Source organism: Canis lupus, chromosome 9, assembly GCF_048164855.1.
Source record: "Canis lupus baileyi chromosome 9, mCanLup2.hap1, whole genome shotgun sequence".
NCBI classification, from domain to species: Eukaryota; Metazoa; Chordata; class Mammalia; order Carnivora; family Canidae; genus Canis; species Canis lupus.
The window spans coordinates 30,709,268-30,724,053 of NC_132846.1; the positions used below are offsets into that span (position 1 = coordinate 30,709,268).

Genomic DNA, 14,786 nt, shown 5'->3' on the forward strand with positions numbered 1-14,786 from the left:
GGGAGACAGTGTGTGTTGTACAGGCTCCCTAGACCCATTCTAGAGGAGACAGTTAGGAGACCAAGGGGGTGCTTCCTGCAGATCTGTTCTTTGTAGGTACGGCTAAAGGTTTTTCATGTAAGTGAATTCTTACAAAACATTAGGAAACTATATATATTCACCATACCTAATTATAAAAATACTTAGCGCATGTGTTTCAAATTCAGCCAGAGTACCCTCCAGTTCCTGGCAGAGGCTGGAGGCCCAGGATGACAGAATATGGATAAGGTAAAACTTGAGAATATTCGCAGAAGTCAACTAGCCAAGGCTTAGAGGGTTGAGTAAAATTCTAGTTCTCTGGTGTAGGATTACTATATCCTCTTTTTTGCTCTGTCTTGACCCTTCTTTAATGTCACATGTTTCTTTTTTAGCCTCATTTCCATGTCAACAAGATTGTTGAAAAATACTTTTAAGACAGAGGTGCCTGGGAGGCTCAATCGGAAGAGCAGGCAAGTCTTTCTCTTGGGACTGTGAATTTGAGCCCCACGTTGGGTATATAGATTACTTAAATAAACTTAAAAGAATATTAAAAAAAAAAACTTTTAAGACACACAAACTAACTTTCTCAATTGTCCAAATGTAGTAGCTGGAGAGACTGAAATATTAACCAACCTAATTAACAAGAAAGCCATTCAATTCATTTTCCTCCACTGCAGGCCTTACAGTGAAATCTCAAGGTCTGGTCTCTTTAAGGGGCTGAAGTGCCATCACTGAAAATGAATGGTGAACCGACTGGGACACCACCAGTGGTTTCTTTCCCCCGTCTATGCTTCAGGGAAATGCAAAGCTGGCATAAGGTGTGTGAAATGCCATGTAGAACAGGATACTTCAGCCCCCAGTGAAGAAACAAAAGAGAGAAGAGAATGAGGAAGAATGTTCACACTTCACTGTCTGAAGGCTTCAGTAGGACATGTGAAGTTTGAGAATTTCCACAGGCTGACAGATGCTATTTAATAGAAAGAAGTAAAAGAGAAGATTCTTAAGGTTTGCTTCACATAAAAAGGGGTAGTTCTTGGGAAACCCAGCCCATTTTGTAATTTTGTCCTATAATACAGTAACGACGGATTTAACATAAGCCTAATTACTGCTGAAAATAAAGTTATGAACAAAAGGGTTTAGCAAAGGCTGACTTCAAAGTAAAATAAGGTAAGATTTAATCCCAAACATTCTCCTTATTCTAAGTTTTGATCATTCTTGGGACCCTAACTGGATTAAAATTGAAATGATCTGACCAGCACTCAGAAGAATCATCATAGCATATACACAAAATAGAGAATAAAATTTTAATGGTATCAAAAACAGAACTTTTTGGCCAATTTAGTACTTGCTGGAATAAAGTTGCAAAATGTTACTCAGTAACGGACTTAGCTTCTAAATCAAGCCGGAATTACACATACTCTGTATATTACTTGAGTATATACAAGTACATTCCATGATAACATGCAGAGACATGGAAGCAAGAAGAGTACGACCAAATCAAGATCACCATCTCTATTGATGAAATAATGAATTGAAAACAAAACACCTGTTCAGTAATCCAAGACTATCTCATTTTGCCAAGGGGGTTTTAAGTGTTGCTCTTTTCAAGAATTCAAATAAACTCCATATGGTTAAATCTAATTTTGTTTCCTCAATGTGAAAAATAAGCAGATGATATGCTGTAGCTATGGGTATATCCTTTTTTTTAAAACTTATTATCAAATTAAAAGGTTTGATAGACTTTTCTCTTCACATTCTAGTAGTTAAGAATGAATCGTTTAAAGATCTTAGACATTTGAATGTCACACCACCTACAGCAACATATGCTCAAGTACCTTTAATGATACAGTCATATGACACAGGAGTTTAATTTTCCTGAGAACTAAATTAGACTTATGAAGTAAAACAGGGTATGAAAATGACCTGAGTTCACTGGAATCTCTATATTTGAAAGAGATTGCTTCAGCTTTGCTAAGATTTCATCAAAAGCCATTTAGAGCAAGCATTTCTTAGGGAGTTACATATTTGGTCATGGAACCTTGGGATCTTTTTAAGCACTAAAAAGAAGTGCCTTCTGTTGTGCAAATTCAATGAAAGGCCAGAACAGACAAGAGAACTGATGGTGCTGCAGGAGAACCTATAGGTGAGCCTATGGATTCCATTATTTGTAAAGAAGAGAGTAGGTGAGATGTGCAACTGACCAGATTTGCTCCCAGTCTGACAATGATTACTAGGCAGCTAAAATCCTTGTAAGATAAGCAAAGACAGCACCGTAAGTGGAACCTAGTAGAATCCACTAGGGAGTGAGGGTTGGTTGGGGTAGAGATGGTCCCCCTCCAAGTAACTCTCCTTTGTATGTGAGAACCCCAGAACATATACGAAAAGTAGGCTAAATAATGGCTTCAGTCTCTTCTCCAAATTACACATTTCAACCTTTGTGATTATTATTGTTTGCAAACTAAGAGGTCACATGTGAATTACTAGTCACTGAACAGCTTATAAAAGAATACAGTCTAGCCTCAATCTGAGCTCTTCTGTTTGCTCTGTAATCTAATTCAAGGCACTTTAAAATATTTTGGTGCCTTAGTGTATTAACATGTAACATGAGAAAGACACTCATTTACTTCCCACAGGGAGCTACCACATAGATGACTGAATCTTAAAGCATTTTGAGCTCCTCAGATGAAAAGCACTGTGGAGACCATCACAGCAGAGGAAAACTCTCCCAATGCCTTGGAATCCTGATCTATGTGCCTTGTGTCCCAACCAGGTTTTCTTATATACTTCGCAAGTAAAATCTGTTGGTGGCACTCCATTCCTTTATATATGTTAATTGTTTGGCACACAGATGTTTATATATTTAAAATAGTTGTAGTACTCACTACTCCAAAGTTGTTTACTAATTGTCCAATAAAGTTAATGAAATGTAGCCACGATGGAGTACTTTGTGTCAAATTTAGAAAACTTGAGCTTTTTCAAAGGTACATCTGACATAATACAAAGTTCATTTTTTTTAAATAACTGAACTAGTATTAATTATGTGAAACCACAAGTTTTTAATGCAAAAAATACTGAGAGTATGCCACAGTGTCTTTATATTCATCTGAAGAGTACAAAGATGGAGTTTTGAGGAAAAAATGGTAACTCTATAGAAATCAAATGTGTTTCTTAAATTGTTCAAAGGAAACATTTAAAAATTTTCATGTTTCATATGTTGAAATAAAGTTGTTAGAGGAAATAAATTATAAATACAGCAGTAGTTTAAATATTTCTTTTTTAGCATTAATTTTTCTAAGCAAGTTAAATTCAAAACACTTGAAATCTGTTATCCTCTTCTTCCAAAGGAACTGTGGAGATAGAAGCTTTCATAGAAATCTACAACGGTAAAAAAAAAAAAAAAAAAAAAAAAAAAAAAGAAATCTACAACGGTGATAAGACCTGTGATCTTTACATAGACTACACTGGACCTTGGCCATTTTAGATTTACAACATATTTTGGTTAATACATTAGATTCAACTCATTAATATGCTTTTATATTTGGGAGAAATTAACATTGTGATTTATAACCTTACAGTTCACCCAAACGCAATTCTAGGTCTTGATTCTCTGCAGGGGGTTGTATCAGACTCATAATTAAAATGATGAAAACTGTAAATAACTTCTTTCAGGCTGAAAAAATATTTGTTTTTTAAATAAAGTGCTTTTAAATTCAAAGGTTTCTTGCCCTATACAAAACTGAAACACTTTAACCTGAAATCTCCATATCTTGACATACATATTTTAACAGAAATAAATCAGTTTTGGGCCATTAATGTCCTTCGAGAGTTCAGATTGGATCTAAATTGGGTTTTGCATTACTATCGTGCTCATGTTTGTACATGAAGGTTAAAAGAAAGAGGGCAACATCCAAGGATGACCAATAGGCAGTATGCGATGTGACAGCTGACCAGTAGCGGCTTTCCACAAGTCCTTCTCTGAGTTCAAAATCAATTCTGTGATCCAATTCCACTAAAAAGAAAAGAGAGTCAAACAAATGAGTAAGTTTTACAGTATGTTCTATATAGACTTTACCTAGAGTTGAGAATAAAAATTTAGCTAACAGAAGTGATTCTCCTAATTATATTTTTTTCCTCTTACATGACCATCCACTGTAATCTTGTGGGGGTTGGGGGAGATCCAACCGCAGTCTAAATAGCTCAGGATTCTATTTGGTGGAGTCCTTTCCTTTGTATGCTCAGGCCAATATGGGATAATAAAGGAATAAAACAACAACAAAAAAATCACTTGGTATCACACAGTATATCTGGAGTAAAGAAACTGGGCTCAAATCTGACTTTCCCATTTTTGTTCCTAATCTGTAAAATAAGGAAACCGTCTCTTGCAAAACCGTGGGCCAGACTTATATGCAGTGATGTCTGTGAGGGTGCACAGGTCACTCAAAGGCTCCTTCTCTGGGGCGGCCCTATCCATTACCTTGCTCTGTTGTGACTTTTTGCAGTCCCGGACTCCCCCTGTGGCTGCCATCACACAGCCTGGTCCCCAAGCAGTCAGCAGGGCCTCACATGCGATGTACAAGTGCTCACTAAATGTATGATGGATAAAGAATCCACTGGGTGGCAGGGGCAGTTAAACTGGGAGGAACAGTCATGATCCTTGGGAAGAAGGACTTCACTTATAGCTACTACTCTCAAATAATCCAGTGAATTCAAAAATTTTTTTTTCCTAAAACCCATAGAAAGTCCTTGCAATACCTGTTAGAGAAAAATCAAGGCTAATAAGAGAATTACAAATGATTCATTTAATAAGTCCTTAGAGATAAAACACTTAGAAAAATAATATTTTGATCTTTAGGAACTCCTTTAAAACTGTCATTGGGCGATATAATACTTTGACGGAGCTATCTTAAAAACAAAAAAAACCTAAATCTTTGTTCAGAGTGCCAGAAGATGCGGAAAGTAAAAGGTGTCAAAAATCAAGGAGGTTGGAAAAAAAGTTGGGTTTTGCTTTCTAAAAAGCAAATTTGGTAGTTGCAGATGGGAAATCCTATTATTCTAGAGAATACTTTCACATAAATATTTAGCTAATGCTTATTTTAAGTAGGTATTTTATGACAAGATCCTTTGGTGATTTAAAAATGCATATAGTTGTTATTTTTCTATTCAACTATGCTTTTCTTTTTCTTTCTTTTTTTTAAAATATTTTATTTATTCATGATAGAGAGAGAGAGAGAGAGAGGCAGAGACACAGGCAGAGGGAGAAGCAGGCTCCATGCCGGGAGCCCAACGTGGGACTTGTTCCCGGGACTCCAGGATCGCGCCCTGGGCCCAAGGCAAGCACTAAACCGCTGAGCCACCCAGGGATCCCCCAACTATGCTTTTCTGACAAGGAACACCCATGTTGTATACAGATATATATACATTTTCAAATAAGCAGTATAAATGCCAATTAGGTTATAAAACACTCGTAAAATATATTGACATAGGCCTTTTACAGTTTTTTTTCCTTTTACACTTTTTAAAACTATTTTTCTCATTTAAATTATAGTAAGCTAATCCACAATAAAACAGAAATAGCTGCAATCCATATGTGGAACTGTGGGATAGTAATATCTGAATCTTTTATCTTTTGTATTCTGTGGGACATTTGAGTTTGATTTGTAGGCACAGTCTGGCACAACAGACAGGAAGATGAAAAAAGAGGAAACTGGAATTCTCAAGCATGATGAAGAGAAGTCAAGCTGCAGTTAGTTATAAAGAGGAGAAACAAGAGGAAAACCAGAAGAGATAAGAAAAATACACATTAGTATCGGCAAAGACCATCAAGTTATAATTTTTTTTAAGATTTTATTTATTTATTCATGATAGACACAGAGAGAGAGGCAGAGACATAGGCAGAGGGAGAAGCAGGCTCCATGCAGGGAGCCCAATGTGGGACTCGATCTGGGAACTCCAGGATCATGCCCTGGGCAGAAAGCAGGCACTCAACCGCTGAGCCACCCAGGCGTCCCTCAAGTTATAATTTCTACTTTAAAATGCCACTGGAGGGGATCCCTGGGCGGCGCAGCGGTTTGGCGCCTGCCTTTGGCCCAGGGCGCGATCCTGGAGACCCGGGATCGAGTCCCACGTCGGGCTCCCGGTGCATGGAGCCTGCTTCTCCCTCTGCCTGTGTCTCTGCCTCTCTCTCTCTCTCTCTGACTATCATAAGTAAATTAAAAAAAAAAAAAAAAAAAGCCACTGGAGAATGTCTTCCTAGTCCAACAGTTTTAAGTCGAATTGTTGTTTTAAAGTCAAAGCAAGGGAGATTTTTTCTGTTTTAGTAAGTATTATTTGGCTTTGAAACTGTGTCTGTAAAATTCTTTTTTAAAAATATTTTATTTATTCATGAGACACACAGAGAGAGGCAGAGACACAACACAGAGGGAGGAGGCGGCTCCATGCATGAAGCCGGATGTGGGACTTGATCCTGGGACCCTGGGATCACGCCCTGAGCCAAAGGCAGACACACACTCAACAGCTGAGCCGCTCACAGGCATCCCTGTGAAATTTATTCTTAAATGTTGTTACTGTCATGAAACACTGTCTTTCATATACTAGAAACTCAAATGCTGAATTATCATCCTATTATGGCTCTTGTCATTCTTATCACCTACGGGGACTCTAGTAAGTGTTGTTAAATAGACTGACCATCTCTACCCCTTGCTATTTATCTGTAGGCTGCCCTCATCAAAATGGGAATAAAGTAGCCAGCCTGTACCTGATCACTGGTTTTAGTCTCTCATTTTCCTTAAAAGGTTTACAACAGACAGTCTGGCTGCCCGTCCAGTTGACCTTACATATGTTGATTCTACAGGTAGAGGAATGGAATTAGGTGGGCCTATGTCTCATCTTCTCTCTCCCTTTTATGTAGATCATAGAATTCCCAAGGGAGTAAGGGTCCAGATGGCAGTACCATTCTTTACGTGATGTGAGATGGGCTCTTAGCCCAAGTAGGCCCAAATCTATATGGAATTGCCTTGGACCTATTTTCTCATTATTAGCATATCAAAAATGGGTGGCATAACACAGCTGATAGTTTTTCCTAGTTTCTCTCACCAAGTGAGGTCAAAGAGAAAGGAGAACATAAAATCATCACTTTATCCTTTTTTTTCTCTTTTGAGTGCCTAAGGGCTAGAATTCCTTTATCCACAAAGCCTCAGATCCTGAACAATTGAAGAGAAGTGAAAATGAGAAAAAGATCGTTAGATTTTAACAATCATTACCAGTTTGCTTATACTGCTTTAAAACATGGACTTTTTTTTTTTTTTTCTTTTCTGGGAGTCTCACAAACAGGCCTATTTCCCTTCCTATTCCCCAAAGTGAATGTTGGCAATTTATGAACTATTTAGGTAAGGTGTCATCAGTACTGTGCTTTCATCAGAGAACTCTCTACACAAGTCTTGTCCATATGGATATGGTATTAAGAAAAATATGTATGAATATAAAGTAAGCATCTTAGTATTAAAATGTGTACTAACTGGACAGGTTTCTACTATTTTAATGGAAGCATCTTACCTTCCCTGGAGAGAAATGTTCAAAACCTTAATTTTAAAGTTATCTTGAAGTACCTGGGTTGCTCAGTCAGTTAAGTGTCTGACCCTTGGTTTTGGCTCATGATTTCAGGGTCATGAGATTGGGCCTTGAGTTGGGCTCTGTGCTCAGTGGGGATGGGATTCTCTCTCTCCCTTCCCCTTTCTCTCATTTTCTCAAATAAATAAGCTTTTAAAAAAGTTATCCTATTTTTAAGTAATAATTATGGTAATAATTGCATGATTTTTGGCTATAGGCAGACACCAAGAAAAATATTAGTAAAGGAAACTGTTTTCAAATAACTGGCCAAAGATTTTTTTCATTAAAAAAAAAAAAAGATTATGCTGAGTTCTTGTTGGTAAATTATGTTTTCTTATTTCTGTGCTGCCTCAGGGCAGCTATACATTTCATGTGGTAGGTGTTTGACATTCAAGGAATATTTACATCTTGTGAGTTGTTATAATTTCAAATATATTTAAGAATATTCTCCAACTGTCATTTATTTGAAAAAAAAAAAACCCTCTAAAATTAGTTTTATAGACGGTTTTCATATCTGTCAAAATAATTTCAAAATAATTTCCCAGCACTAATATATCCTGAAAGATATTCAAATATCTCACATTTGTAACAGATGGGCTTTATGGGTGAATACAGGGTTTAGTAAATTTTGAATAAAAGGAACTCTAGGAGATGGCCAGATTTGTTGGAACCTCTAACAATCTGGTTTAAGAAACTTTTCCTATTATATTTGGAACTATTCCTTTCCATTCATCCTTTGGTTCAACTAAGTTCTAGTTCTCTACATACCCTGTGCTTTGCTTATGCTGTTTCTTCTCCCCAAAACATCTTTTCATCTCTGCATGTCCAAATTCTACTTCCACAGAGCCTTTTATGATTTCTCTAGGTCAAAGCATTTTCTCAATCCCTAGAACTGACAGACTCCTTTACTTATACCTTTGTTATGTGGCTCATCACATTCTATCATATATTATAATTATTTATATAGTCATCTACCTCCCTACTAGAATATGTATTCTCTAGAAAATACTTAATTTCCATACCAGCATTTAACATCTTTATGGGCAGTACTGAGGTCTGTTTCATTTTGCTATCTTTTCTAGTGACTAGCTTGGTACTTTGGCTCATGGTAAACATTGTTAAATGAAAAAAAGCAAGGGGAGAGAAACATAAGCCATATACATATTACCATTTGAATCAGTTTGGTGTAGTTACGATTAGTGGTCTAATTGCCTAGATAGCTGGGATGGTTTTAAGATAGTAGATATAAGGGCTACTTGAATGCAGGATTAATAAGTATATCAATTTTCCTTCACCCAATAAAATATGCAAAAAGCACAAGTCAAATAATTTTTTCAATGGATTTGACTATTTACATGAGCAGGGGCCAGAGAGAACACTTATATAAGATCATTCCTTGAAGGAAATGCATGAGGTTACATCAACACAAACTGTTGCTAGGGAGCAAAAAAACTCATATTAGTTTGTTATAGTAAAATACTGTTTTGGAATTTTTATCAAGTTAAGAGTTTTCTTGTTTTTGAAAATAGAGAAAAAAAGTATGGATATTAGCAATTAAATAGAGAAGTTGTATAATTAGATGCAGTTGAAAATCCAAGGAAAAACCTGTAATGTATTTTTTGTTACAGAAAAATCTAATATTAAAAAGAAAGAAAGAAAAAGGAAAGAGGGAGGAGCTGTGGAAAAAAGAAAGTTAATGATAAAAATGATTTTTTAAAAAGATTTTATTTATTTATTCACAAGACACACAGAAAGAGAGAGAGGCAGAGACACAGAAGAGGGAGAAGCAGGTTCCCAATAGGGAGCATGATGCGGGACTTATCCCAGGACCCGGGATCACGCCCTGAGCCAAAGGCAGACGCCCAACCACTGAGCCACCAGGTGTCCCTAAAAATGATTTTTAAACTAGGATCAATCCTTAGTAATACATTTAGAATCTGCTGAAAATTAAGAGACTGAAAATATGTCTTGCATCCAAAAATACTAATTTTTAAAAGTGATCCTATCCCTTTTAAAGAACATTAAATATTTGTGTTGAAACCAGATATCAGCAGCAATGGCACACCTACAGCCCTAAGTAGAAATGTTACTAGTATCTGAAATAACTGGGAATGATTATATTTCTTATACCATAAAAACTTTTTATATCTAAATGTCTTACATGAAAAGAACAGTGAACTCTTTCGAAGCCTTTAGGACAATAAAGAAGGAAAATGGCCTAATGCTTTTCTTCCCTCTGTAAGATTCCTTCTTTGTAGGAACACACAGGATTATCATTTTAGCACATTAAGCAGCTAGTCAATACTTGGGTTTTAGGACCACCACTACTTAAGGTTAGAAAATACATATAAAATAGTCTATGTAATGGTGACATTCAAGCTGATCTCATAGTTTCAATGAGCAGAAGACTTCTAAAGTAGATCATTGTCATAGTATTCTGAATGCTATTCCTGACATATACCATACCGAGGGCATTATCTTTATTCTGCATTACATTTTCCGGAAAAAGAAGTTGTGGGAGATTAAAGAACGATTCCTGAAGTCTGAAATCTGTGAAAAAAAAAACACAAGATGTGTAAAGTGCTGGCTGATGATTACAAAGGACCTTCAACGATGTAGTGGCCAAATTTAGATGACTACCCCTAAATATGCTGATTAAACCTAGCAGACATAAAGAAATACACTTTGGTTTTTATGAAGAGCTCTTTCATGGAAAATGTAAGCATAATTAACTTTGAAATACAAGGTCATAATCTGTTAACACTCAGATATCCCCAACATTTATAGCTCATTTAAGTTCTAACCTAAGGTAAAACATGTTATAAAAGAAATAGTTTTTGCTTTTCATATGTTACAAACACGGGGGAATATAAGAAATGGAACCATAAATAAGCTTAGACTTTTCAAAAGAAATGAAGGATAGCTATCTAAGATGCTTTAACTTGATGACAATAAAGTGGATTCAACAGACAGCACACACATACTCTTCAAAGACAGGAACCCTGATTGATTCATGAATTCAAAGTCTTTGTTCATCTTACCCTCAAAAAGCAAGAGAATCAAAGTCCATAGCTTCAGAATAAAGGTTATCAAGAACTGAGGCAATCAATGTGAGCAGAAAGAAGGAAGGAAGCCAGAATCGCCTAATCACAATGACCAAATTCCAGAAAGAAGATTTAAGGAAGAAAGTCTTTATGATTTGCAAGATATAGTCAAAATAGCAAGTATGACATAAGGAATGTCTTAAATCAGGATTATATAGAAAAATATATTATTGAAGCAAATCTAAGAATTAGGCAAATCTTGAGAATCTGATTTAAAAGGTGGAATCCTACTATAGTACTTTCATTTTAATAGTTACATCTATGTCTAAAGATAAATATATGTAACCAAGAGTCACAATTAGCTCATATTTAGAGGAGAATAACAAAGAATTTATACCTAAGAATGGCAGAAAATGAATTTTGTTAAGCCATCAAAATATGATGATGCAATATAGCTAAGCATCTCTGTAACTGCTGTCCTGAAAGAAGAAAGGTTTTTCTATTATTCTTTTGAAATTACTATGCTAAATAGTAAAAAGACCTAAAAGCCAGCTTTCTTCCCTCAGATCCTATAGACTGTCTTTATGTCTTCATTACCCTTTCTAGGGGGCATTAATATTACAAGGAATTGTGACTTTTTACCTGCCATCTTACAAAATTCTTTCAAAGTATTATTTCCCAGAAGTTTAGAGTTTTGACCTCTGCATGTCACAAAAGAATTCTGTATTTTTACAGTCACATTTTTGATATTAAGTAGAAATGAGAGCTTAAGTCAGCAGTAGTACAGGAACTCATATAAGAAAACTAAAAAATGAATTTGTACAAAGTCCAAAATGAATTTTCTAGGCAGTGTTCAAAAGGCTTACAATTATAAAATTTTCAGTACTCAGAGTTTGACATAAATAGACTTATGCTAAAAAAATGCTACTGGTCCAAACAGGAACATCCAATTCAGGAATGTCCAGGATAATTTCTCCTGGAGTGGGGTTGTCTGTGGAGAAAGATCCAGTCTCTAGGACTGCCACACCTGAACTTCCTTTTTAAGTTATATTTTATGGATGGCAATGGATAATGGTCATTTTGAAATTTAGAGTAGCTGATATAGCAAGAAAACAAGGCTGCAAGTATCTGAAATAAAATCTGCTTAAACGTTTAGAGAGAAAGGAAGGAAAGTTTTCTGCTTGCTATAGTTACAAAAAGCAGCTAGTTCGAGAATCTACATTTCCTTATGTAGCCAATGGAAAAGTAAGACTTGATTTATAGTCTTATTTAAATGGACATTTAAAAATAAGGTTCGAATTTAGACTCTTGAAATTAAATATAAATAAAATGTATAAGAACTTCATAACTATTTAAGATTTTAAACCTTAGAAATCTTTTGGAAAAAATTAAATAAAGCTCTATTCTAATGCTAAGTCCAGCATAACTATCCATTCATTCAGTTATTTCTTGAATATTTACTCTATGCTAGGTAAGCTGGGATAGGATTGAAAGCCATACAGCAGATCCAATACAATATAAGCCTTAAAGTCTTATAATTTGGTTGGATAAAGAGAACTATAGAATTAGCAGCAGAATGGCTCTGGCATAACAGCTTTGAAAAAGAATCATGAATATCACAGTATAGGTCTGAAGCAGTTAAATAAAATTTTGAGGCTGAAAAGACCATATTTTTAAAAAAGATCTACTTTATAAAACCAGGGGGTGCTCACACCAGAGATTGTTTTATGCTTGATGTTTAAGACTCCTGTGCCACCAGGCTCCGATTATTAATGTTCTTAACTATTAATTCACCAATGCAGAGTAAAACTGCATTTACCTGGGAGCTCTACTTAAAAATATAACCAGAGGAAAAAGTATTTTTCCTTTAAAGCTAACTTATGCTTTAGATTTTAGAGTTGACTGTTCCTGTCAGTATCTCAATCCTTTCCACATTCAAGTTGCAAGTGATATAGTATAAACGTAAGGAAAGAAGAGTATGAACTAACATGCAGAATCCAGAAAGCCAGAACTGCTGTGTGGAAGGGTCTGTGTTGCAACAGTGGTGGTGGGAAGCGAGGCAACAGACTTCTTCTCGTCTTCTATTGAGTCTTTTGATGTCTCAGATGGCTGTGATGTAGATGAACGTCCAAATCTTGAGAACAACATTCCACCAAGGCCCTTTCCAATGCTAGCGGCCCCTGTATTTCACAAAACAGGGCAGTCAGACTGTTGAATTACACCACATACCAAGCTAAAGAGCACCATCCATAGTTACAGCCAATTGGCAGAGGAACCAAGCCATAGTCATATTTTTCCAGGGTGGGAACATAGGAAAACTGCAATTTATACTGTAGGTTTCTTTTCTTTTCTTTTTTCTTTTTTTTTTTTTTTAAAGAATTTTCTTTATTTATTCATGAGAGAGAGAGAGAGAGAGGCAGAGACACAGGCAGAGGGAGAAGCAGGCTCCATGCAGGGAGCCCGATTTGGGACTCGATCACGAGTCTCCAGGATCACAACCTAGGCCAAAGGTGGCGCTAAACCGCTAAGTCACCAGGGCTGCCCTATACTGTAGGTTTCTAAGTAAAAATGGTGTTGAATAGAATGAGAGTTGTACAAACTGCAAAAATCTAGCTTACAAAAAAAGGAATAAAGATTCTATCTCATTCAAGGGATCATTGTTTATTAAAGTATTTGGTAAGGTTAAAAACTTTAATAACAGAACCATGCCACTGACATGAGCATATATTTATTATCGATATGCTTTACTACTGAAGTGAATATGTTATAAAAAGCTATCATAAACTATCGATATAACAAAATATCAATGAAAAGTCAATTTATAGTGCCATCTTGTGGCATTCTATATTAAGACAACCCATAACCAAAAGCAATGAACTAATTTAAGGGGCACATAATTGAGCTCCAGCAGTACACCAAACATTGTGGCTGGTGGAGATCATTTAAAGAGAAATTAAATATCCTTGTTGTCCCTAGGATGATAGAATTTGAGAGACTATTGAGTCATGAATCAGAGAACTGGTTGGCACCCTTGGGGGCCCCTGAGAACTCAAGTACTCTCTCATTTTACATATGAGGAAGCAGACCCTTAAAAATGATGTGACTTACCCAATACCTCACAGTAGGTGGCAGAGCCAAGATTAAAATGAAGGTCTTGATTTCCAGACTTTTTGTCTATCCAGCTATCTCATAGTCTAAAACTACAAGATCTGATCTAATTAGAACCTTTAGGGCCTTTGGCTCTCAATACGAAAGAGAGGGTAGTTAATTCTAAATGCAGGAATTAAATGTTGGGTATTTTGTAACAGAGTATTTTCAAGTAACCTAAATTTAATGCCTATCTAAAAAAACGCTTATATTTACTAATAAGAAATACTTAGGAGAAATTACCTAATATACTTGCTTTGCCTATATTTGTTATAGATTCCCCATAGTGTCGGCGGGACAAGACTGGTGAGGTCACAGGGCTTGGTATTGTTGAGATGCCTTCATTCTCTGAAATTGAGGTAGGTTCTTTTGCTGGGTGGAGAAAGCTTGGCTTCATATACTCATAAGGTAGAGGATTGGAAGTATTATACCAGTGGATCTGGACAGGTGAAATGTTGCTGTAGTGTTTCAGTATTAACGGTTCTAATCTATAAGCCTTGAGATTAAAAAACATTCAAAGAAACACAACATTAAGGCACAATGCTTGGATTTTATTAAACTGTTTATTCTTATTCTATTGCATGCTCAGCAGACCTTAGGGAATTTTTAAAAACCTGGTATTTCTAACATGCATTCCTATTTGTTCACTATTAATAATATGTAATATGTGTAATTATATATCCTTAATGATAAGATTATGGAAAAAAGCTAGCATAGGTCTAAGTTAACAGTGCCCACTGATTTGTCTTTCAGACAAACAGATTCATTTTTATTATGTTCTGGTATCATCCTAATGATTAGATTTATGTTTGTCTTACCAACAAAGCTGAAGTAGTAAATAGTAAACCAGAATGTGATCAAAAATCAATCTGTAATATCTTAGGAGCTCTTAGTAAGCTCTATTTTCAAATAGATTAACATAGTAACAGCACAAATTAGATGCTGATACAAGACCATTTGTCTAATGTGAAG

The 14,786-nt window shown here is 35.8% G+C and overlaps 1 protein-coding gene across 7 annotated transcripts in view; it reads right to left on the reverse strand.

Annotated features, from left to right (window-relative positions):
- Window positions 1-1,308: 1,308 nt before the first annotated feature.
- Window positions 1,309-14,786, reverse strand: part of DDHD1 (DDHD domain containing 1) — a 108,999-nt gene continuing 95,521 nt past the window's right edge. For 4 of the 7 annotated variants that reach the window (XM_072838591.1, XM_072838590.1, XM_072838593.1 and 1 more), the window contains 4 exons: window positions 14,058-14,310; window positions 12,656-12,847; window positions 10,090-10,173; window positions 3,531-4,027 (listed from right to left, as the gene is read on the reverse strand). In XM_072838591.1, the coding sequence (XP_072694692.1) occupies window positions 3,846-4,027; window positions 10,090-10,173; window positions 12,656-12,847; window positions 14,058-14,310 (711 nt within the window). In that variant the 3' untranslated portion in view covers window positions 3,531-3,845. Of the gene's footprint in view, window positions 4,028-10,089; window positions 10,174-12,655; window positions 12,848-14,057; window positions 14,311-14,786 lie in introns of all 7 variants that reach the window. The other 3 variants (XM_072838595.1, XM_072838596.1, XM_072838592.1) reach the window with 2 other exon arrangements.